This window comes from Danio aesculapii, chromosome 2, assembly GCF_903798145.1.
Source record: "Danio aesculapii chromosome 2, fDanAes4.1, whole genome shotgun sequence".
Taxonomy (NCBI): Eukaryota; Metazoa; Chordata; class Actinopteri; order Cypriniformes; family Danionidae; genus Danio; species Danio aesculapii.
Genome location: NC_079436.1, coordinates 23489736 through 23514802, shown reverse-complemented (window position 1 = coordinate 23514802; position 25067 = coordinate 23489736). Strand labels below are relative to the sequence as shown.

Here is a 25067-nt window from a genome sequence, read left to right as displayed (position 1 = left end):
TACAGTAGTCAATCAGCAGTTATATTGTACTTTTTCAAAAAGGTGAGTAAAAAGGGATTAGTTGACTACATTTTAAAAAAAGACCCATTACCTTAAAATTATTAAGTAAATTAAATATATGGATAACTATAAAAATTAAGCCAACTTAAAATTACAACGGGTCTACTCACTTTTTTTCAGTAAATCAACATATCTCTTTTAAGGCTACAGGTTTACTCACTTTTAAGATACCATGAAATCAAGATGTACCCTTCCTATTTTATATGTACTAGCACTTGGTATAAACTGTATCAATGCACTTCATTATTTTGTAACAAAAAAATGTATAAACAATCCTCCATTTTATTAGCAACGCCCATTTTCCAATAATTAAATCGTTTCCCAAAGGATGAAATTGAACACCGCCTTACATTTTTTTCTAATTTCAGAAATCGTTTCAATCAACCCAGGCTATTGGGAAAATGTGCCCAGGTATACATTTCTGAGAACAGAAAAATGTCTACCCTGCACTACATCCGTTCTTGTTTTAACAAATCCACTAGTGGTCGGTGTGTACATTTTTGATGATCTCAATAATATGTCACTGGAGCATGTTTTCTCATACAGGGGATTTCTCGCAAATCCACCAGAGGCTGCTGTCTACAATTCTGGGTATTTAAGGACCAATCCCAAGTCTCCCCATAGCTCTTCCCCTTACTCCTACCCCTCATTTTGCGCGTTCATGTAAAGAGGTAGGCGTGTCCCAATCCTCTTTAGCTTGAAGGCGTAGAGTGAAGGGGAAGGGCTAGATAGCCCTCTAAACTGAGATTTCTCAGGACCACACTCGAAACCAAGGGGTACAAAAATTCCCCAGAATACACCACCTACAACGGCAGCATGGCTGCACACTGAAGTTAGGAGATCCATAATAATAACTCTTGTATAGCAGTCCCACAACATACTTTCACATCTGACACTCGATGACACTCTAATCACCTGTCAGAAAAGTCTAGTGGCTGAGAATAGGCTTTTTACAGTGTCTGCTATATTGTTAATGTTGTTTTTGTGTGTTTACATAGATGAACATGGCCACTGTGTAAATGCGCAGTACAGTTACAATCTTACTGCCACATTAGATCATTATGATAACATAAAATATGCCCTATATATGACCGCAGGTTGAGCGCCCCCTACTGGCTTCATTAACACCGCTCCCAACAGCAATGTAGTTTTCCCATGTGGTCTCCCATCCAGGTACTGATCAGACTCAGTGCAGCTTAGCTTCTGTGAGAAACCGGTCTTGCGCTGCAGGTTGATATTTCAGTCTATAACTGTACTTCATTTTTTCTGTGAAATATGACTTGTGGTACATTCACAAATATACATGCGTGTCATCCTTTTGAGTGCTAGTAACATGGAGTGTTTATAAGAAAGTGTCTGGTGCATATAGAGAGGAAAGTGTGTGTGTGTTCTTGAGGTAAGAAAAGTCTTTTAAGTAGCTCCATTAAAGGAAAGCATCAAGATTGTGAGATTTAAACTAAGAATCACATCATTTGTGTTCAATAGTTTGTTAATCATTTGTATGCTCACAGCCTCCTCACCTTCCTCATGGATTCAGCGCTGTTCTCAAGGCTTTCTCTTGCGAGTCCTTACAGAAATATTGTTTGCTCTGAAAGAATCTACATCAAATGTTGCACTCTAGGCTAAAACAAAGTTGCACAAGGCCAGATCTGCCACTATGCCTGATCTGGTCTGAGAAAAGACTCAAACTGCTGCAGGATTAAGAGGAATGACTTCTTCAAGCATAAATTCTAATGTGCAAGGGCTCTTGAGAGAATGAATGGAGATGACCCTGAGCCGCACACAATCTCGGATCTAATCAAACTCAATCTCCAACATCAAACTGTGTGCTTTGGTGTCGTTTTATCTTCTGCTTTCTTTTTCACCTTGAACATTCTCAGAGGCGTAACTGTAATATTTGTTTCCTGGAGTGAAACTTTCTCTCAGACATACATTTCTATATGGCACTATTCAGAATCCTCGTGATATTCACTCTTCTACATGAGTGTGTAATGGAATAGGCAGACCGAAGGTTGTTTAGTCTGTTCATGTGCTTTTGTTTTGAGTGAATGTTGCATTTATCATCATTTTGAGGATGAAATTATGACAATGAGATATAAACTGATGTTGGCATGTGTGCCTCCCTCACAAATACATTAGTAAGTAATGGTAATGCATAAGCAGAACTAACAAGGGATTATTATGTTGCAGCACCACCTTGTGGTGCTAATGAATGGTTAATAATGAAAGTTAACAAAAATATCTTGTGGATTTTTGTATGACATAAATTAAGATATTCATATTTTTTTTGCTTTATATATTATTAATACAATACTAATATATTTCAGCAAAGATGTGTTGACTAGATAATGTAATTCTCAAAACTAATTAATTCGACTCAGAAATCTGGACTACTAGAACTATGTTAAGTAATTTAGAAATTATTTAATATATATATATATATTATTTATTAATAGTATTTCTAATAAATAATAGATTTATTAAAGCAATAAAATGGTGTCGACTAGAAAATTCAGATGTCCTGTTACAAATATTTTTTATTTATATTATTTTAAAATAAATAATATTAATATATTTAACAAAAAAATAGTGTTTACTTTATAACTCAATGTGGTTTTATTCATTCATTAATTTTCCTTCGGCTTAGTCCCTTATTTATTAGGAGTCACCACAGCGAAATAAACTGTCACCTATTCCAGCACATGTTTTACTCAGTGCCCTTCCAGCCGCAACCCAGTACTGGGAACAATATTGTTACAAATAAATGTAATTAATATTATTTCAAAATAAATTATATTAATATATAGAACAAAACAGTATTGATCAGATATTTCAGACATCATATTTAAAATATATATTATTTATTAATACTATTTCTAATAAATAATACAAATATTTAACAATGCAATAAAGCAGTGTCGACTTGAAAATTCTCATGTCCAGTTATAAAAATATTTTATTATTTTTATTTCAAAAGAAATAATATTAATATATAAAACAAAACAGTGTGATCATATAATTCAGACCTCATATTTCAAATATATATTTATTAATACTATTTTTAATAAACAATACAAATATATTAGACAATGCAATAAAGCAGTGTTGATTAGAAAATTCAGATGTCCAGTCCAAATATATTTTATTATATTATTTCAAAAGAAATAATATTAATATATAGAACAAAACAATGTTGATCAGATCATTCAGATAATATTATATTTCAAATATTTATTATTTACTATTTCTAATAAATAATACAAATATTTAACAATTCAAAAAAGTAGTGTCGACTTGAAAATTCAGATGTCGTTACAAATATATTTTATTAATATTACTTCAAAATAAATAATTCTAATATTTTAAACAAAGCAGTATTGTATCATATTTCAATATATCATATTTCAGATATATTTCATTAGAATTATTTCTAAATTGTAATACTGAAATAATAAATACATAAATATATTCAAAGAATTTATTGAATTATTCATGTATGCAAAATATATAGAACTTTCATTTTTATTGAAAAAAAAAACATTCTACAGTTAATTTGATTTATATAACTTATGGATGCAGATGATAAAATTATTTAACAATTTAATTTTAAAAAACAATTTCTTTAGAAGTAATTGATATAATAAAATCTAAAATGCAACAGTTGTTACTTAAGCTATAAGTTTAGGAACACTATTCCCAAAAGAGGAACTTTAACCTTTTGAACTTTTAAACCTTTTGGTTTTCTATGCTGACAAAAAAAATGGAAGCCATTTTAATCTTTCTCTTTTTGTTTATATTTACATTTGTTCCGGTTTGTTTCCTCCAGTCTCGTCTGAGCTGTTGAGCTGCTTCAGTGTCTTGAAGGCATGTAAGTAAAGGTCACAGTGCTGTAGGGTTGATCCTCAGGACTCAGTGTTCTCCTGCTGATATTGTTATTTCTTCTGTGAATCCTGCATGACCTGCTCATATGAAGGAGGAGGAGGATGAGAATGAGGAGTCTGGCTGTAGTAGGATAGCGCAGTCACTGCAGGGAAGACAGTGGAAATGACTGCGGTCTCTGAGTCTCCATAACTGTGAAAGCCAGGCTGACGCAGGCCTATTAATAACCACAGCATATCACAGCACATCAGTGACTTATCCACCATTTCCATCCCTCATGATGCTTTGGTTAATTATAGGTGCATCTTCTGCTAAACTACAAACAGTCAGTAAAGTGTTTTGTTTCGTTTTTTTAAACTGGGTACAATGAGGTGACATTATTTACCTCACAGTTCAGCCACTGAATATTAAAAGAAAACATACTAGAATTAACAAACCTAAAAAAAAAAACTCTTTCTTCTGTAAAGGTATGAACTTGTTGAATATTATTATACTATAGACATCTGGAGGAACATAACACGGTGAACAATGAACACAGTCTCAGATTCAGAAGTACTAAAGCTGTCACTTGGGTGGTAACCTTTCGAAAGGTACACATTTGAATCTAAAAATCCATTTCAGTGTCTTAAAAGTATAGTTCATCCAAAAATTACCTCATTATTTATTCTCCCTCGTGTGGTTTTAAAACCTTTAAGAGTTTCATTCTTCTGTTTAAAACAAAGAAAGGATGTTTTGAAGAATTCTGGTTGAATTCTGGTCTTTTTTCCAACCATGGAAATTGATGGGCACCGGCAACCAGCAAATACCACATGAGGGGGTGTAAATGATGAGCTAATTTTAATTTTTGGTGGAGTTTTCTCTTTAAAGGTACATATTAGTGCCTAAAATGTATAGATAATAATATGTAGCTTTGAGGTACAAACATGGACCAATTAAATACAATTGGGACATTTTGAAAAGGTACTGCCCTAGTGACTCATGTACTCTACCATTAATTCTAATATTGCAAATATGCTTATGATACTAACATCAAATTTAATATAAATTGTAATGTTATTTTCATGGCAAAAATGAAGCACAAATTCAAACCTACACTGTAAAAAGTAGCAATTGGTTTTAATGTAAGATATGAGTGAAACCATTGCCTTAAAATTATTAATTAAATGAACTATGTACATAATTTTGAAAATTAAGTTCAGTCAACTCAAAGGACTAGTTTACCCAAAAATCCTACCCTTATGTTGATTCAAACCCCTGAGAGCTTCGTTAATCTTCGAAACCCAAATGAAGATATTTTAGGTGAAATCTGAACGCTTGGCTACGCTGTGACAGAGGGTAGCACGTTCGCCTCACAGCAAGAAGTTTGCTGGTTCGAGTCTTGGCTGAGGCAGTTGGCATTTCTGTGTGGAGTTTGCATGTTCGCCTCATGTTCGCGTGGGTTTCCTCTGCATGCTCCGGTTTCACCCACAAGTCCAAAGACATGTGGTATAGGTGAATTGGGTATGCTAAAATTGACCGCAGTGTATGAGTGTGTGCGTGAATGAGTGTGTATGAATGTTTCCCAGTGATGGTTTGCGGCTGGAAGGGCATCTGCTTGGTACAACATATGCTGGATAAGTTGGCGGTTCATTCTGCTGTGGTGAACCCAGATAAATAAAGGGACTAAGCCGAAAAGAAAATGAATGAATGAATGAATCTGAAACCTTCCTAATTCTTTAAACAAAGCCCAGACACATCTGAAGTATTGGTTCAGAGGCAAGAGCGATATATGAACGTGTGCCTTATTGTTGAATAAAGTCAATATTTTTGTTTAATCTGAACACTAAAGATTTCTTGTAACTTGATTGAACCAGGTAACTTGACATTGAACCAGGCTAATGGGCAGTTTTGATGAATTGTTTTGGTATATTTCTGGACTTTGAATGATTGGAGATCTTTGCCATCTTTGGAGGATCAGAGGTTTCTCATATTTTACCTAAATATCTTAATTTGTGTTCCGAAGAAGAATGAAGTTCTAAGGGGTTTGAAACAAGATGAAAGTAATCAATAAACAACATAATTTAGATTTTTAGGTGAACTAACCCTTTAACAGTTTCAAGTTAAAATGGGTTTAGCTCAATTTTTTAAAGTAACGAATCACTTTTTCTCTCGCTCTCCCAACTACATCTCATTATATGAAACAGTATTGTGAAGTGTGGGAAAAATTGGGAAATGGAGATATTACCTGGTGTTATGATGGGGTTTCTGCTGAAGGCCACAGTAAACTCAGGCCTGTCGGATGGAGAGTAAGGGTGGGCCCGTCTGCGGATGAAGTAGCCAGTGCTGCAGCAGCATAAAATAGCAATAATCAGCAGTAACCTGCAGACCAGTCAAAGTCAGAAGATCACTTGTAATGCTCCAATGCAGGTCGACGTAAGGTGGGCTGGTTTGGAAAATTGATGGTTGTTCCAATTCATTCTCTAAGCCAAGTACATTTTAAATGTAATTTCGTAGGTAACCAAAACAATAAAGTTATAGCTTAAAAACTGCCAAATAAAATGAACTTTAAGGCAAGTGACTCACCAGAAATACCATATTCTCTGAACAGCAAGAGCTCGAACGCAGCATTCTGTGCCACAGCAGTCCTCATATGCCTTGCATCTAGAAGAGAAAGACTTATTCATCCTCATCGTTTAGCCCTTTTATGGCTTGAAGGTTATGCTGAAATATATATGATTAGCTAAATGTTTTATATACATTCAATAGTTTGAGGCTTTAAATCTTATACCTAACAACAAAATACTTTTAAAAATAAGTCTAGTTTAGTTAAAAAGGAGTTTTTTAGTAGTGTATATGTGATTGATATAGTATTCAACATTTGAAGTGTATCAAAAAAGTTTTTCAAAATTGTCCAAAGACAAGAAAAGGTTTTGTTCAATAGTTTTTTTATAAACTTTTTTATTCACTTCAAATGCTGACTACTATATATATTTTTTATAATTTATCATTTAAAATACTTATCATACATGTTATTTTTTTAGGCATTGGAATTAAATCAACTAAACCTGAACAAACAAATAAATATAGCCCCAGTGGGCATACTATACATATGTAAAAAGCATTAAAATATAAATATATATAATGAATTTAGCTAACTTACAATTAAAACAATATACATTGTACAAAGTATTGTACCACAGAAAAGTCTATTGAATTTTCATAGCATAGGTTTATATATATTATATGTAAGGTTTTCATTCAGATTTCCTTCAGCACAATGCTGCACTTGTGAGGTAAAAGCACATTGACTTGATGATGAATGTGTTGTGTTAAAGTCAAAGTAAGAAGCCTCTGCCGTTCAGTTCAGTCTGAACTGTGTCTCGCACCTCCTGTGGCGCCTGTCAGCATCCGGCCAAACATGAACACCAATGATAAATCACTCTCATTCACACCAGCAAAACAGAGAGGCAACGTTTCTTAGGCAAGTGATTCTCTTAATGCGCATCTGAATGAATCATTTAACCACTGTTCTGTTAAGACTAATATGAACAAAGCTAAAGGGCTGAGTTAGGTGAAGACTATAATAAGGTAATGTGGCTCCTGCTTCAGTACTTAAAACCATTACTGCCCATTTCAACCTATCATTTTTAACTGAACTTACATGAAGTATACAGGATAATCTCCTTCAAAGTACCAACAGTACTTTTTTTCAGCAACTGTCTGCAAAAGAAGAGATTCTGCTGAGTTTCCAAACTAAAGCAAAAAAAGACAAAATAAAGATATTTGTACAACTCTGGAAAACATTAAGCAGCCATTTCTCAGTTTCTGAGAAATTCCTAAATTTGGATTTATAACTTTGAATAAAATGTAATTCTGGTTCAAAATTCTTCTTAAGTTAAAATAAAATACAAAGTTAAAATACAATTTTTTGTATAAAATAGCAAAAGGGTGCCATCTCTTCAGAGGTGTTTAATTTTTAGACAACACAATACCAATGTTTGAACTATAGAACGGCAATCAATAATCAGAGAAAAATCAATCACAACATGAAACATTTGTTTTTCTGACCAACAATAATTTTCTGGAGAGTGAAAATACATCTTAAATGACCATGTAATTGAAAATTTGGAAAAAAAATTTACCTGACATAAATATTAAGATTTTACTCAAAACCATATAGTGGATCTAGTAAATTCAGAGAAGCTTAACATTTCAAAATGGACTCTTACATTTTTAAGCGATCAACTATTAACTGAACCAGTTTGCAATAAAAGCAATGCAATGCAAAATCAAGATGTGACTAAAAATACTCTGAAAAGATTGCATCTATTAAATTAAGTAAGACTCTTTTAGCCTTAGTGTTGGCTCTCATGTTTTTTGTCTTGTGTGTCAGACATTTTAAAGAAAAAGAATTACCATGTTGTGACACCAGTTTTTCCTGTATGGCCAGTTGGGTCATATAAGCCATTTTTGAGACAACTGTACAAAACTGTTTTCAGTGATTACAGAAACTACTGGCCCAATTTACTTGACGCTGTCATTTATTATTCAGTAAGCAAAAGGTGAACCATACCTTAGAATCTGAATTATTAAGTCTACATTTAATTAACTTTAATATACTTAGAGTTCTACTTATACTTACTGACAAAAAAAAAAGTGTATTTAGCCTATATAATACTTGTACTCAGTCTTATTATTGAGATACAGGCTACCTAAAATATGATTACTTATTCTAATTATACTCCTGTTTTAGTAACCTATTAAATAGCATTTTTTTTTATATTTCATATAGTTTATACTGATAAATCTAATTTAGCTGATGCTGTTTGTTTTGTCTTGTACATTGATGTAAATTTCAGTTTCGTTGTTATTTGGTTTGGCATTCAAAGCAATACATGCAAATTTTTAAAGACAACCAATATGCTTTCAATTTTAATGTGGATACTGTGTAATCCACTGGTAATAAGGTAAATAAACATTTACATTAAAGCTAATAAAAGTATGGTTAAATTATATTTCTAGTAAAACAATAAAAGGAACCAAACTAAGATATAATTAGGTTGTACAAATATGAAGACTTAACAATATGGACGACCTTAAATTCATTAACAGAAAGTTCATTGTTAGTTTGTTAACTCACGGTGCATAACTAATGTTAACAAGCACAACTTTAGGTTACAATAATGTATTAGTAAATGTTGAACTGTGATTATTGAAGTACAAGCATTGTTCCTAATTACCTAATAGTATATTATTGTAAAGTGACCAAAGGGATTTTAAAAAGTAGTTTACTATCAACATACCTATACGTTCATAGAGTTGCAGTTAAAATTAAAAAATAAATCTGTAAAGTATACTTAAAATCAATTATTTAATAAGCAAAATGTTAGCCAATTTAGTTATAGTCCCAAATGGTACTGAAACAGCACATTGACAACCTGCTACATAACGTATACATAAAACATACTTAAACCTAGGTTGAATTAAAGAGATAGTTCACCCAATACTGAAAATTCTGTCATCGTTTACTCACCCTCATTTCTCTTTTTGAAGAAAGCTGGAAACCTGTAGCCCTTGACTTCCATTGTATTTGTTTTTCCTATATGGAAAAACCTCCAAATATCTTAAAGTTTGACAGACTAAAGAAACTTATTAAGGTTGGAACTACTTGAGAGTGAGTAAATAGTAAGCAAACTACATTTTCTTTTCTTTTTTGTAGGCTATAACAAAAAAAAAAACTATATACTAAATATATAAGTTTTTGTTTTGTTTTTACAGTTGATGAATGACACCACTGATACAATGAAGCACAAAGAGCTTCTTGTCTTTGTCATGGACAAGAACAATAAACAATGTTTGTGTTAGCTGAACAGAGAATCCGTGTGTGGTAATAATTTGCTATTTTCGTCACATATAGCGAGAACAAAACGGTATATGAAAGCAAAGCCAAGTCTTCTTCAAAAACGAACGCGTTTTGGATAGACTTACATTTTATTAAATACCGTGAAGTGGACAAAACTAGTTTGATTCATATCGCGTTACTCACCTCAGCAAACAAAAGTGTGAGGAGGAGACCGCATATTTGTTGCATTGCGTACATCCACGAATACAGGCCTGAGGTCTTTCCTCAGGACCGGTTACCGCAGAAACTGGAGAGAATCGGCGTCCTCATGTCCTGCACTGGAACACTGATTTTAGACCCCATGCAGAGCTCGAGCAGCGGCTCCCCGTTATACAGTGAGGAGGATCACATCACATGACTGTGCATCACAATGACAGTCTTGTGAAACTTTCCTTTACTGATTCCTTTCTTGTGAAACTTTTCCTTTATTCATTCACTTATTCATTTTCTTTTCGGATTAGTCCCTTTATTAATCTGGGGTCGCCACAGTGGAATGAACCGCCAACTTGCTCATTCATCAATCTGTTTTTTTACGCAGCGGATGCCCTTCCAGCTGCGGGCATCCGCTCCAACCCATCTCTATATAGGTTCTCTGTACTGTTCCGAATAAAGCACTGCAACCGATTTGTGATTTGAGTTGATAATTAAGTTGATAACTTGGGATTTTGTTCTTTCCATGTCAGAGGGAGTGCCAGGCAAGATTAAAAGTAGGTACTTACTTTAAGTAAGTTGTGGATTAGTGTTTACTGGAAATGCAAATCATTTTAAAAGAATCAGTTGGATTTGCTGAACTGGATCAATCGGTTCATTAAGAACCACTTAAAACGAGTCATTAGATTGAAGCTGCGGTCACACTGGGCTTTTCTTCCCATAGACTTCCATTCATACACACGCGAATGCGTCAGACCGGAAACGCAAGGTCATGCATCCAGTTTCGCAGGTTGCTGCGGTGCAAAGTTCAAGCTTGGTGAACTCTGACCTGCAAAATCGCATCACTTGACTGCGTAAGACCAATCGAGGATCAAAACATGACCTCTCTAGACAGAAATTTAAAACATGGAGCAATCGCGTGCTTTTTTAATGTCTAATCATCTTGTTTAACCCCACCTCTTTTCGCAGCACTGTACGACAGAATTTCGCACACACAAAGCCCAGTGTGACGGTAGCTTGAAGCTGCGGTCACACTAGGCTTTTCCTCCCATAGACTTCCATTCATACGCATGCGAATGCGTCAGACCGGAAACGCAAGGTCATGCGTCAAGTTTCGCATGTTGCTTCCTCGATTGGTCTCATGCAGTCAAATGATGCGATTTTGCAGGTCAGAGTTCACCAAGCTTGAACTTTGCACTGCAGTAACCTGCGAAACTCGACGCATGACCCTGCGTTTCCGGTCTGACGCATTCACGTGCGTATGAATGGAAGTCTATGGGAGGAAAAGCCAAGTGTGACCGCAGCTTAAAGCTACGGTCACACTGGGCTTTGTGTGTGCGAAATTCTGTCGTATGGCGCTGCGAAAAGGGGCGAGATTAAACAAGATAATTAGAAATTCTGTCTTACTGCGCTGTGAAAAGGGGCGGGATTAAACAAGATAATTAGACATTTAAAAAAGCCAACGATTGCTTAATATTTTACATTTCTGTCCAGAGAGGTCGTGTTTTAATCCTCAATTGGTCTCACGCAGTCAAGTGATGCGATTTTGCAGGTCAGAGTTCACCAAGCTTGAACTTTGCACCGCAGCAACATGCGAAACTTGACGCATGACCTTGCCTATGGGAGTCTATGGGAAGAAAAGTCAAGTGTGACCGCAGCTTAAAGAAATTTAAAACATGGAGCAATCGCTCGCTTTTTTAAATGTCTCATCATCTTGTTTAATCCAGCCCCTTTTCGCAGCGCCGCACTACAGAATTTCGCACACACAAACTCTGGTGTGACCACAGATTGTGTTTACTGATTGATGTTTTTCTGATACCATAACTATAAAAATATAAACAGATGTTTCAATATAATGTTAGTATTTATTTTCTCTGTGAATTTGTTTTTTAAGTTTTTACTGCAAATGTCACATCCATAACGCTGGAACAATTAAAATACTGACACTTTATGTGGATTCACTACTGCATGTTAATTATCTTTAGATGAGACCATGTAATCATAAATGTAACAAATTAAATACAAATAATTATATACTAGAGGTTGTTCTTTAGATTTAATCCCTTTTTTAAACTTATTCATTAGATACCAGATCTTTGATTACTTATCAGCCAATAATTATTACATAAATAGGTAACTGTAGGCTTCTTTTTGATTAACTAGCCAACTACACACTTTTAGATATATTTGAACACAATATCTTAACTTTTTTTGCCTCTTCGTTTTCTAGAAATATTTTTAATTGAATTCTATGGTGACCATTTTGACTAGTTGTAAAAATGCAGCTGTGACTAGTCAAATAAATAAATGATTAATACAAAAGATCTTTGTGTTTAATGAAGATGATATTGTCTATAAATAAGTACAAGTGGTAAACTTTTAAAAGGCTTTCTATAATAACAACAAACAAGCAAAAATGACAGAATGGTTGGTTTTTGGAGAAGGAAAACTTTTTCTTCAGTCTTTACCTTCAATAACTAACAACACCAAAGTATAAAACATCACCAATAATAACAATGAATAGTTTGGATCTTTTATTGCCATGTATGGTTCCAGTGTTTTCACTTCGTTATTTCCCCACAAAGCAAAAGAATACAATTTGTGTTGTAAAATTAAACCATTTTTGTGTTTAACCTTCTTGTCAAGCGTTGGTAGCATTACAATACAAAAATATACATATCAGGAAGAACAGATATTCTGTACATTTGTCTTAAAAAAGTCAAATAGTCTTTCCTAACAACAAACCATTAATGAATATTAATCCAAAGAGATGTTTTCTTCAGGAATCGACACATATAAAGTCTTTGTTCACAGCTGAAACTCTTTATGAACTATGATAAAGAACTTCAGATCAAAGAGGTATTGTCTCATTCAGATCTTCCCATCAACAAGACACAGAAAAGTCCTGAATATGACACTATTCTTAAATGTGGCAGTGATAGAGTCATCTTAACACCACAGAAATTTCAATACAATAGCCATATTTGCATAGATCAATAAACATCTAAACCACAATTAAACAACCAAAAACAATTAACAACCAAGTATATACGTCACAAAAATTAAAAAGTGGCAAAATTTATTACTGTGACAACTTTCTCTAGTGTTGATTTTTAACACTTTTGTCAACAAACATTTAAGCATGAATATAGCATTACTCTTTCCAGCCTAAATTACACACCTGAGAAAGGGCCTGTTCACAAACCACCACTTGCAGTCTTGGCCATTTTAATAATGTCTACTTAAATGACATTTTCCCTGTATTTAATATAGTGCTTATAAAGTGGGTGTGAAGAAAATTCATCACAGGGTTGTGATGTTTAAATAATAAGTATTATTTTGTATGATTTAACAGTATATTAACTGTAAATATGAATTTACATTGCATATTTTGTGGCATTCAACTGTTTTATTCTTAGAGTAACAAAATATGTATAATTCGTATAACAAACAAAATTTAAGTGTTTGGTGTTCATAATTAAATGATAGAGAAAATTTCTGCAGCATGAACCAATAAAACATCCTACCAAATTATAGACAGGTCTTGACAAAAAAAGTCTATTATTATAATTTGTTTCCAGAACACAATGCATGATGGGATACGCTTGGCATTGAACACTGCTCTGAAATGGTATTTTAGATAGTTTAGATTTAGTGTACATTTAATGTGCGCACACTTTCAAGTGGCCAAGAAAGCAAATGTGGGTATTTGGACAGGCCCAAAAACTAAAGTCCAAAGTGTACATATATTTTTATTTATGGATATATGTAGTCAAACACACAGCCTTTCCAACCAGTCTTATAAACCATAAACCCACCACAAATAAAATAGAAAGTTTCATCCTTGTTTAATTTCTGTGCTTTTTCATTCTAAAGTTTATGGTTGATTAAAATGTCATGATTGTTAGAACTTGGTCTGTCCACAAGATATCAAACTGGACTGTGCCAATGTTTCAGAAAAACAACATACAAAAGGAATAAAACAAGAACAGCAACTGAAAAAACACTGACAGTAAGACCAATTGACACTTGTATTCACACACGTGTGTGAGGGGTTTAAAAAAACGTTTTAAACAACAACAAAGAATTTTTGGTCACTCGTAACTAGAGCTACATGATCAAATTGAAATTGATATCTCAATTTAGCAAAAACTGCAACTGTCATGCACATCTGGTCAAGGAAGCATGGCTCTGTGATCAGTAGTTTATCCTAACAGGAAACTCTCATGCAGAAACTGTAAATATGGCGCAACAGAAGAGACTCAGGAAATCAAACAGAGCTGATTAAACTAGCTTCATTGATTCAATGTGTCTAATAATCTCAAAACTATGGAATCATCTCACTGAATTATTTATTATAGTCAAAAACTGTTATTAAATGTAGTATATTGATGTACTTTCGGATGTAGAAACAACATAGAGCCATAGATCACTGAGAAATTATGTTAGCAGCGGTCACATCGTAGAATGATTATCTTCGATTTTAGAAATAAACGATTGAACGGTCTGTGATCATGCATATGATTTTGCATAGCTTGTCAGTGAACTAAGACTCTGTGTGGTAAATGCTGCTCCATTTGAAAGCACGTTACTACTTACTACTGATTACAGAACCAGCTTAACTGACAAAATGCACACACAAAATCGCTTTCGATTAATCGTGCAGCCCTATTCATAACACATGGAAACAAAAAGCACCTGCATTGCATGAGGCCGAATCTTTATTGTGCACCTATATATTTATGTATGTTATCAAATAAAAAAAATTGGAAAGGCTGTGTATTCAAAGTAAAAATTCAAAGTAACAAGTAAGATTTTGGTTAAAACACAAAACCCACGTCCAGCATTTTAAAAACTGTGCTTTGCTTTACAAACACCCAAACAAAATCAATAAAAACCCAACATGTTGCAACACTTCTAAACGATTAAATAGCAACCAAAATAATGTAATGTTTTGTCTAGACAAAATAAGTCTATTGCATCACAGTGTTTCAAAGATCCTTTGTATATAGTCTGCCTTTAACTCTACATAATCTACACTTGTTCAATTGAACGCAGCAATCCATGAGTGCTCGTGTAGTAGCTAAATAAATACTAAAATATTTAGAACAAACTGTCAATTAAATAAAGGATTAGTATGCTACTTTCAAAATACCATGAGACTTAAAACCAGTCTAAGGAATCTAAGCGGAGTTAATCAGGTTTCAACTTAGTAACATAAAACTAAATTAAGATCTCATATCTAAAAGAAAACATTGGCCTACTTACATTCCAACAGCCTATCATAAAGCCTATCAGCACGAAAACCACTAAATAAAAGTAAATTGCACACAACCATTAAAAAAACACACGCTCAAGATTCTAACAGTAACAAAGCCATTAGAAAACACACACTCGATGATTGTTGAGCAACCACGTAAACAAGATACAAGACTGTACCTGGTATTGACACTACTGGAGATTAGCTTCAACATCAGCATTATGGGAATCAAATGAGGTCAGATCAGAGGAAACAGGTTCCTCTTGGCCCTCAAATGATTGAGGCTCCTCAGAAAAGCCCTGACTGACACCATCAGTGTCTGAGGGAAATTGTTCTTCAGGCAGGGCAGACGACTCCAAATGAAGAGCGACTGGGTCAATGAGCAGGGAAGAGATGTCTAGCGGAGGTATGGAAGAATCGAGAGGCGGGATTGAAGAATTCATCAAAGATGCCACGTCTGTCAGCATTCTATTATCGAGAGGAGGATTTGGGAGAAGAGAGTGTGACAGAGAAAGAGGAGGAGAAGCATTTGAAGGTGGTGTAATAGAGGAGCTGAAATCCATTGCAGAATATTCCTCTGTAATTTGCTCCTCAGGGTCACCACTATGGAAATCACTGTCTTGAAGCTCCTCTGCAATAAGAGAGAAATCAGTGCACATTTCATTTCATGACCATGACTTGAGCGCACAGAATGAATTCTGTTCACCAAATGAATCTGTGTGTCATTTCATCTTTTCATATTCAGTTTAACCAAAGGCCAAAATAACTGATTGTTGAGCATTCCTTGCAGTCTGTCGATATCAGTGACCATCTGATATTGGTCACAATATGTGACATGTTTTATTAAAGTACTTTACCACTGCATGAATCTTCTCTCTTTCAAATAGCTCTTGAACCAAATCAAAGTACTGTCCTAGCATATACATAAGAAATATACCTACAGGTGAAGTCAGAATTATTAGCCCCCCTTTTTTTCTTTTTGAAATATTTCCCAAATTATGTTTAACAGGGCAAGGAATTTTTCACAGTATGTCTGATAATATTTTTTTTTTCTAAAGAAAGTCTTATTTGTTTAATTTCGGCTAGAATAAAAGCAGTTTTAAATTTTATTTAAAATTATTTTAAAGGTCCAAATTATTAGCCCCTTTAAGCTAAATTTTTCCCTATTGTCTACAGAACAAACCATCGTTATACATTAACTTGCCTAATTACCCTAACCTGCCTAGTTAAGCTAATTAACCCAGTTAAGCCTTTAAAATGTCACTTTAAGCTGTATAGAAGTGTCTTGAAAAATATCTAGTCAAATATTATTTACTGTCATCATGACAAAGATAAAATAAATCAGTCATTAGAAAAGAGTTATTAAAACTATTATCTTTAGAAATGTGTTGAAAAAAAATCTCTCCATTAAACAGAAATTGTGGAAAAAAATAAACAGGGGAGCTAGAAATTCAGGGGACTAATAATTCTGACTTCAACTGTATATGAAGACGCAGTACATTCCCGCCACTGCACACTTACAAACTTCCGGATAATGTCAAGTTGGAGAGCTAAATATCAAAATCAGATCTGTGCAGTTTACTATTAGCAATTTGAGAATACAGTTTATTATTTTCAATTTGAGCATGAAATTGAAAATACTAAAAATAAGTAGTTACTTGTTTTTTAAAATGTTTTATTGCACATGAATAAGAAAAACGAGTCCTTTTTTCAATTTTCTGAAATTTTGAATAACAAAAAATAAATTCACTACAAAACAAAAATGAAAAAAAAAGGCTTGTTTTTTTAATATTCCGAGACCAGAAAAGCAGACTCATTCACGGTGACATAATGCTGCCACACACAGGCTAGCCTACTATAGGCTTTAATCTTTTTCTAATTAATTATGTTATTAAAAGGTATTTTCTTGTAATAACATGATTTCGTTAAGACATATTTCCCTCATCAAGACAACATAGTTCTCGTATAAGGGCCAGTTATGAGCAGTATAATATTTATTTTTTGTCAGCGTGTTTTAAATGGAACAACATTTATTTTGACGTTACATGCAACCTTTCCATTGCTTTACTGAACAGAAAGTCTTTTTTTTCATATTCAAGTGGAATATGAAAAGAACAAATGATACACAAATACTTAGGATACATTTACACTAGATTTTAATCCTCAAAAACGAAGACTTTTGGAAGTGCTGCAGACCCCAATTTGGGTTGCGTTCAGCATTGGAAGACCATAACAAATTTCCAAATCAAAGCATTGCTGCCCACATTCACTCCCAGACTAACTCTTTTTATTATTGTGACTTTCTACAAAAGCATATTAAACCAATTACAGTTTTGAATTATGTCTTACGTTTTTTGTATGACCGAAAATGATGGAGAAATTTAAGCTCTTTCTACATTATAATGACAAAATCTATGATTATTCTGGAGTATCTCTCATGTTCACAATACATTACAGCACTGTTAACTTGAGCTCACAGCCTGCAGTCAAACAAACAAGTACAGTCTGTACAGCCAAATGAGGATGTTTTATGCGTAATGAGGAATGTGTGAATTTAAATGCATTTTTTCCATAAAAATAGTCGAAAACGTGATGCTTGGTTAGCTTTATTATTTTTTTTATTTCATTTGGCTAGTTGTTTATAATGAATGTCATTATAATTTGTATAATGTTATTTAATAGTTAAGTGCAGGCTACAAATGTGTAATATTATTTTATAGTTAGTTCAGCTTCTGACCTGAATTTAGGGTCACATAGGGAAAAACTGCCAGTATGATCAAGGATCCTTCTCATTTTAAAAATATAACCTAAAGCAAGCAAAGTGGCCTCACCGACACCTGATACGTCTACATCTTCTTTGACAGCCAGAGATGTGTTTGTCATGTCGATGGAAGAAGTGGAGAGGTCCAGTCGATCTGCAATGTCTGAAACTTCGGAATTCATCACGGCCACTTCTGAGTGATCTGAGAAGCCTGGAGAAACCATTGCTTTGATGCATTACTGCGTCTTGTCATGAGTCTTGTTCTACAGAAGAGTTATTTTGAGGCCTTACCAGGATCCATGACTCTCTGAATGGGAGGTGGCAGTGGGGTTTCAAGATCCAAACCACTCAATGACTGACCAGACGCCATCAACGACACCTGAGGAAAGTCATTTTAGGTTCTATTTTAATTTACTGTAAATATTTTAATTTGATTTCTAAGAATTTACCAAAGTAGGTATCTTTTTCAAATCTGGAAGTGTTATTTAACCAATTTATGCACATATATAAATAATTTAAAGAGCATTTCACCCAAAAAAAAAACTGTATGCATTTAATTAATCCTTACATCATTCTAAACCAGGCTTGAGCAATTAATTTTTCTAAGGGGCCACATTAGACTCAGACAAACTCTAGAGTTTAAAAAAAATAATCAGTTTTACACAAAAACTTAAGTATTTTCAAGAACAGCATCACAATGTAAATCTCATATAAATGCCACAGGGTTTTTTGTTGAGACACTGCTCGCTGCAGAGCCACTTGAGCTCCAGCAAGGGGGAGCTTGAGCTCTCGCTCCTCCTCCTATAAGCTGTTTCAATGCGTATACCCACCCCACCCCCAACCCCCAGTGACATCACTCATAGAAGAAGTGCAAGGAAGGAGGAGCTGGAGCTCAGCTCTGCCCAAGTGGCTCTGCAGTGAGCACCACTTTTTTTTTTGTTTGATTGCTTCACCTTAGTACATTTACATTTAATTATTTATTCATTCATTAATTTTTTTAGGTTCAGTGAGAGAATTCTAGTTTGTGTTGGGCTGAACAAGGCAGTAAAGTCAGGTTGAATGTGAGGTGGATATTTGATGTAATGATCATCACTGAGAGAGGATTTGTATCTGGATTTGTTAAATTATTAATCTGAGGTAATCAGTCTACCTTTATTACTGTGTAATTCCATACAAAGTGTGAAACTGCCTGCTTGGTTCTTGTCACATGACTTGTGGTTCGCTCAAGGCACTATGAAATATTAAAAAAAATTTCTACTCGCTGCGCTTAGAAAATGTGAGCATGACATACCGCATATGCACCCCTTCCTATTTGCACATTGAACCAACGCATCTTCATTTGAAATAACAAAACAGAGCACACAAAGTACACTATATGTGGAAGTCCTCTTTTGTTGACTCGCAATTTCAGACCTGCACATTGCAAGGCCCTGTTTGTGGCTGAATTTAAATTAAATAAATACTTCACACGGGCCGAGCAAAGAAGTCCAGCGGGCCGCATGTGGCCCATGGGCCGTAAAATGGCCAGGTCTTTTCTAAACCACTGAGTATTTCTTTCTTCTACGTATAAAAAAGTAAACAAATATTTGGTATATTGCTTATGATACAGTTATCAAATTGTCAACGCTTACCTAATTTCACCAAGTAGGACATGTTCCTGGATTAACATTTATGTTGATCCTGGAACAACATTCCAATCAGCCAATCAGAATTAAGTTTAGTCTTCTACATGATTGTTATCTAACTATTATTCCCCTCTGATTCTGAGAATAATTTAGTTATGGTTGGGTTTAGGGGTAGGGAATAGGTATGGATTACATTTCGGAACAAAAATGATGATGTTGCAGGATCAACATAGATGTTAATCCAGGATCACATCATACTTGGCAAAATCATGACATACAATTGTCATGGCTGGTGACCTAAATAAATTCCTAGATCACAAGATTTTATGTAAACACAGCTAAATATGAACACTCTTGTAATTCACTTAAATCTTTCCTAATTTTATTAATGATTATCTTTTGGTACAGGTGGTATTAGTGTAAAAAACTGGATACAAGTGGAGTATGGCTGTTTGTAAAGCATACAGTATCATCTGTTGGTAAAAACAAGGCTTAGAATCGACTTAAGAGAGAATAGCGGTGCATTTTGAAATTGCAGAATTGATTTCTCGAATGCCTTTTTAACACAGCTCTAGTAAATTTCATAGTGAAACATTGCACTATGTCCATAATTGGACCCTTTTTATTTTTAATGGATGGACAAAAAAAATTGACATTAAATATCTAAGTTTGAGGTTTGGAAAAATATGCAAGCAAGTAAATAGATATTTTTGGATAAACTAATATAAAATGCAGTGTAATGTAATACAACACTATATGTGAAAAAGAAAAATACCTCTGAGAATCCATTTGTTGGATATTCTTGCTCTGGTGTCCCTGCCACAGGTGACTCTCTTTGACTGACCTTTTCAGATTTTGGGCCTTCGGGTTGTGCTGGGATTCGGTGCAGGTAGCCATATCCAATACCACAGCCGAGACTACAATTGCAAAAACATTACAATGAACTGAACAACAACTCCAGAAGAGGCACTAAAGAAAAATATAACAATCATTAAAGTTTTATATCCTCAGTAAAAGTGTCAATACCTTCCTTCTCCCCCCCAGGCACCATTTGGTGTAACAACAACCTCCCTGCATTTATCTGTGTCCGTATTGTAAATCAGTAGCTTCAGTGGTTTCCCCTCATGGGCTTCAATTAGGGAGAAGAAATCCTCAGACTGTTGGCAAATGACAAACCAATGTTTCATAACAATAAAACTGCATGGCGCATACACAGACTTTGTTCCAGAAATAGCAACAACAAATTCCTAATGATTATTCACATCTTACATCTTGCAGAACCTGGTCAGCTCCAACAATGAAATCTGAATGTTCCTGGAGTCCAGCCATTGCAGCTGGAGAATTTGACTCCACATCCTAAAACCAAAGAGAGCAAACTAATTTTATAAAGAGAAAAACACATTTGCCAAGATAAAATTAAAATAATTCAGAGATCACTTATTAAAAAGAGAAATTGCCTTATTAAAATTTTACAATTCTTATTAAAATTTACAATTTTAATATTTGAATCAATTCAGCTAATCTCCGGATCTGGTGGGAGCACTTTTAGCTTAATTTAGCATAAATTTGTTTTACTAGGAATTTCTGTAACTGTCTGCAATTACTCTCCTTCTGGCGTAATAACCAAGGAACTTTGCTGCAGTACCATGGCTGCAGCAGGTGCAATGATATTATGTATTGCCTAAAAATAGCCCTCCCCCACCCCTCCAAGCTAGGTCACTGGGTAACAGCATTGCCTAATAGCATTGCACCTACTGCAGCCATGGTAAGGCAGAAAAGTTCCTTGAATCAATGATTTATGCTGTGCTAAACTAAGCTAAACTAAGCTAATTGTGCAACTGTTTAACTCTAGGTGACTTGTAAAATGAGCCTATTTACAAAAAAAATGATATTCTTTTAATCCAAAGATCACTTACAAGAACATGCCAGACATTTTCATTTGCACCTTCAAAGCTACAGAAACGGACACTGGCTCCCAAAAGTCCTTGTCCACCCCACATGTTGCTGGGAACCACCTCCAGCTCCCGCATCCTCATTGTCTTTGTATTGTAAACTTCCATCTTGACTGGTTTCTCCACATTAGCTTTGAGGAGGTCTTTGAGCATATCATTCTCCTGATTCTGTTCAGACAACATATATAAAACATTACAATCCAAAAAAAAATCACATTTGACCACATTTACAGGAGATGTACTAATAGAATTAGTAGAGTAGATTAGCCATTAGGCATATTTCAATATTCCAGAACATTCTTGTGCATTTCAGTGATTATATCCATTCAGTTTCACAGACTAATAAGAACCCTTTAAATAAATTGTTAGTTTTATTAAAGGGACGGTGTATGCAGAACTCAAACTGACACCTGTGAGACAATAGCAGTTAAGAAAGTATCTAATTATAGCAATGTAGATGTTTTGAAGAAACTATGCAATAACTCCTCATCACACTGAACGGTTAGGTGATAACAACTAGACTCTTATGATTGTTTGATTTAAAGTAATGCTTAGACTATATAAATCTGGCTATGTGAGATTATAGTTTGAATTATTATCTTTCTCTGCATAAATCATTGACATTACAGAACGATTAATTTTCCATTATCTTAAACATTGCATAAGATCTTGTTTAATGTGTCAGCAGAAAGGCTCTCAGGAGATTCTAACTTTTTGTATCTTTTAAGTTACACAAGTTCTTCACACAAATAACAAAAACTATTTATAATAACATAAGTATTTTTTATATTATTCTTTATATAAACACAATAAATGTTGACAATTATAACTTCACTGAGGTCTCAGACACTAACTGAGGTCTGGGGGTTAAAATAAACTAAAATAAACCTTTGTGCAGAACAAAAACCGACCAATCCACAAACTTACAAGGCGGTTATGGCCAATAGATATGATGAAATCAAAAAAGGGCTCCAAACCAGCTTTCTCTGCAGGTGAGTCTTCTTGAACCTGTAAAGCAATTGGAGCAAATCACTACAGAGTGTATACAAACTATACACAGATCTATTTTTTTGAAAGACATTTAAATCCCTATTCACTGAGGTTGCACTATATTGCACATACTGCAACTATAATAACATCCACAGAATACAGCCGTATGCATTCTGAAGTATTAAATCTCTGAGAGACTGAGAGAACGGGTTTATGTAAATATTACGCAATCTCTCTTCAATGACGTGGCGGCTGCGCTTAAATATTCCATGAGAGCAGGATTACCCTACTGACCACGTCATTCCAAAACACATAGAAACAATACAATCACTTTATACGCGTTGAGGACTATACTTCAGTGCTCAGGAAATCACAAGAGAATTTAACGTTACAGCAGTACAATCTGTCAAACCTAAACTACAATTTTCCCGACATTTTTGAGCCAACAAATGTTCTTTCTTTCTTTCTTTCTTTCTTTCTTTCTTTATTTATTTTTTCAGATTTAGTGGACTAATATCCTAAATATGTCACAATTGCTTATTTATCTAAACATTTCAATACACAAATGTAAAAAACCTATACATAATATGCCAATGCGAACATGAGAACTTCTTCGACCCAAAGCTAACATGCAAAGCTCTTCGATGTCAAAGTCAGCAAAATTAAAATAATTTACCCCATGGACATGATATCCTTCTGTTCCCCCATCGGGCCCACCACCACTGCTCTGTGTCAAACCCATTGCTTTTGAGTGTTTCGATGTTTTGCAGTGTTATGTTTAGCTTTTCCGAAACAAACGACCCAGACAGGGATTACTCATCACATCGTGGCCATGTTGTCCATCCAGACAGGGGAGAGCAATCGAACATGGTGACAACGATCTAGACACTTTTCTGTCTCCGAACTCTAGTCTTTTTAGTAATATAACTGCAAATAAACTGTAAACTAAATCGTCAGATAATCTCAGTAATCAGATGCTCAGTTTATTCCTATATTAGTTTTTTTTTATTGGATCTGTTCATTGTTTTTTACTTGGGCTATGTTTCTGTGTGACTTTGTCATGAATGAGGATTCTTTATGCAAAACAAATCTACCTAATGGTATAAATAAAGTAACCTAACCTAGTCTAACCTAACCTAACCTTAACGGGATCCCCTTTGAAAACTTCTTGAGATTGTCAGCCTATTTTTTAGTGACTCCCAGAGAATGAGGGCCCCTCCTACACAGAACACATTTCCTCATTTTTTTAGATTAAGCAAATACAATCGTGTGTGGCTTGTAATTAAAATAAAAGTAATTCAAAAGTATTGTATATTGATATCATTCATCCATTGATTTTCCTTTTCTGCTTAGTCCCTGTATTAATCCAGGGTCGCCATAGTGGAATGAACCACCAACTTATCCAGCACATGTTTTACGCAGCGGATGCCCTTCCAGCTGCAACCCATCTCTGGGAAACATCCACACACTCTTGCATTCACACACATCCACTACTGACAATTTAGCCTACCCAATTCACCTGTACTGCATGTCTTTGGACTGTGGGGGATACCGGAATACCCAGAGGGAACCCACGCGAACGCGGGGAGAACATGCAAACTCCACAAAGAAATGCCAACTGACCCAGCCAAGGCTCGAACCAGCGACCTTCTTGCTATGAGGCGACAGCACTACCTACTGTGCCACTGCATTGCCTGTATATTGATATTTTGCTATTTATGTTTTTAATCAATTCATTGAATAATTAATAATCATTATGTTTTTAAATAATTTTTAAGGTAAATTGGCGGTTTATTCCGCTGTGGTGACCCAGATTAATAAAGGGACTAAGCCAAAAGTAAATGAATGTATCAATTAATTATTTTTATAGTGACATCATTCATTCATTCATTTTCTTTTTGGCTTAGTCCCTTTATTAGTCAGGGGTTGCCACAGCGGAATGAACCGCCAACTTATCCAGCATATGTTTTACACACCAGATGCCCTTCCAGCGGCAACCCATCACTGGGAAACACCCATACACGCTCATTCACACACACTCATACACTACGGTCAATTTTTAGCATACCCAATTCACCTGTGTCACATGTCTTTGGACTTGTTCTGTTCTGGAAAGTAACAAATGTACTCATCATTTACTCACCCTGAAGGGGTTCCTAACCTTTGTGAGTTTCTTTTAGCTGTTCAACACAAAAGAAAATATTTTGGAGAAAACTGGAATAACCACTGACATCCATATAAGGAAAAACAAATGCTATGGAAGTCAGTGTTTTCTGGTTTCTAGATTTCTTCATAATATCTTGTGTTCAACAGTGAAAAGAAACTTAAACAGGTTTGTGACAAGTGAAGGCCGAGTAAATGATGATGACAGAATTAAGTTTTGGGTGAACTGTCCCTTTAAGACTACTTGAGAATCTGTTGTTTACTGGGGCCCTCTTGTGGCCTGTACAGATTAAAAACAGCAGAAGGCCTAAAAGTGGAATAATGTGAAGGGTATGGGTGTCAGAAA

The 25067-nt window shown here is 34.7% G+C and overlaps 2 protein-coding genes across 2 annotated transcripts; both read right to left on the bottom strand.

Annotated features, from left to right (window-relative positions):
* Positions 1–3722: 3722 nt before the first annotated feature.
* vopp1a (VOPP1 WW domain binding protein a) lies at positions 3723–10127 on the bottom strand. Its single transcript, XM_056466490.1, has 5 exons — positions 9965–10127; positions 7580–7638; positions 6502–6579; positions 6164–6297; positions 3723–4156 (listed from the first exon to the last, which is right to left on the bottom strand). The coding sequence occupies exons 1-5, from the start codon at positions 10016–10018 to the stop codon at positions 3993–3995; spliced, it is 489 nt and encodes a 162-aa protein (XP_056322465.1). The 5' UTR covers positions 10019–10127; the 3' UTR covers positions 3723–3992.
* Positions 10128–12491: 2364 nt separating this feature from the next.
* gorasp1a (golgi reassembly stacking protein 1a) lies at positions 12492–23405 on the bottom strand. The gene is made up of 9 exons (XM_056475388.1): positions 23235–23405; positions 22496–22576; positions 21533–21736; positions 20886–20972; positions 20643–20773; positions 20392–20533; positions 18283–18370; positions 18062–18202; positions 12492–15861 (listed from the first exon to the last, which is right to left on the bottom strand). The coding sequence occupies exons 1-9, from the start codon at positions 23298–23300 to the stop codon at positions 15422–15424; spliced, it is 1380 nt and encodes a 459-aa protein (XP_056331363.1). The 5' UTR covers positions 23301–23405; the 3' UTR covers positions 12492–15421.
* Between the last annotated feature and the right edge of the window lie 1662 nt (positions 23406–25067).

Excerpts from the sequence above, each read along its gene's own strand:
- vopp1a (XM_056466490.1), bottom strand. The coding sequence starts at position 10,018 with ATGTACGCAATGCAACAAATATGCGGTCTCCTCCTCACACTTTTGTTT. Across the intron at positions 6,580-7,579 it reads GATTATCCTGTATACTTCAT|ATGCAAGGCATATGAGGACT; the intron begins GTAAGTTCAGTT and ends TTTCTCTTCTAG. Across the intron at positions 4,157-6,163 it reads AAACCCCATCATAACACCAG|GCCTGCGTCAGCCTGGCTTT; the intron begins GTAATATCTCCA and ends GGTTATTAATAG.
- gorasp1a (XM_056475388.1), bottom strand. The coding sequence starts at position 23,300 with ATGGGTTTGACACAGAGCAGTGGTGGTGGGCCCGATGGGGGAACAGAA. Across the intron at positions 20,973-21,532 it reads AAAATGTCTGGCATGTTCTT|GATGTGGAGTCAAATTCTCC; the intron begins GTAAGTGATCTT and ends CTTTGGTTTTAG. Across the intron at positions 20,534-20,642 it reads GCCTGGGGGGGAGAAGGAAG|TCTCGGCTGTGGTATTGGAT; the intron begins GTATTGACACTT and ends TTGCAATTGTAG.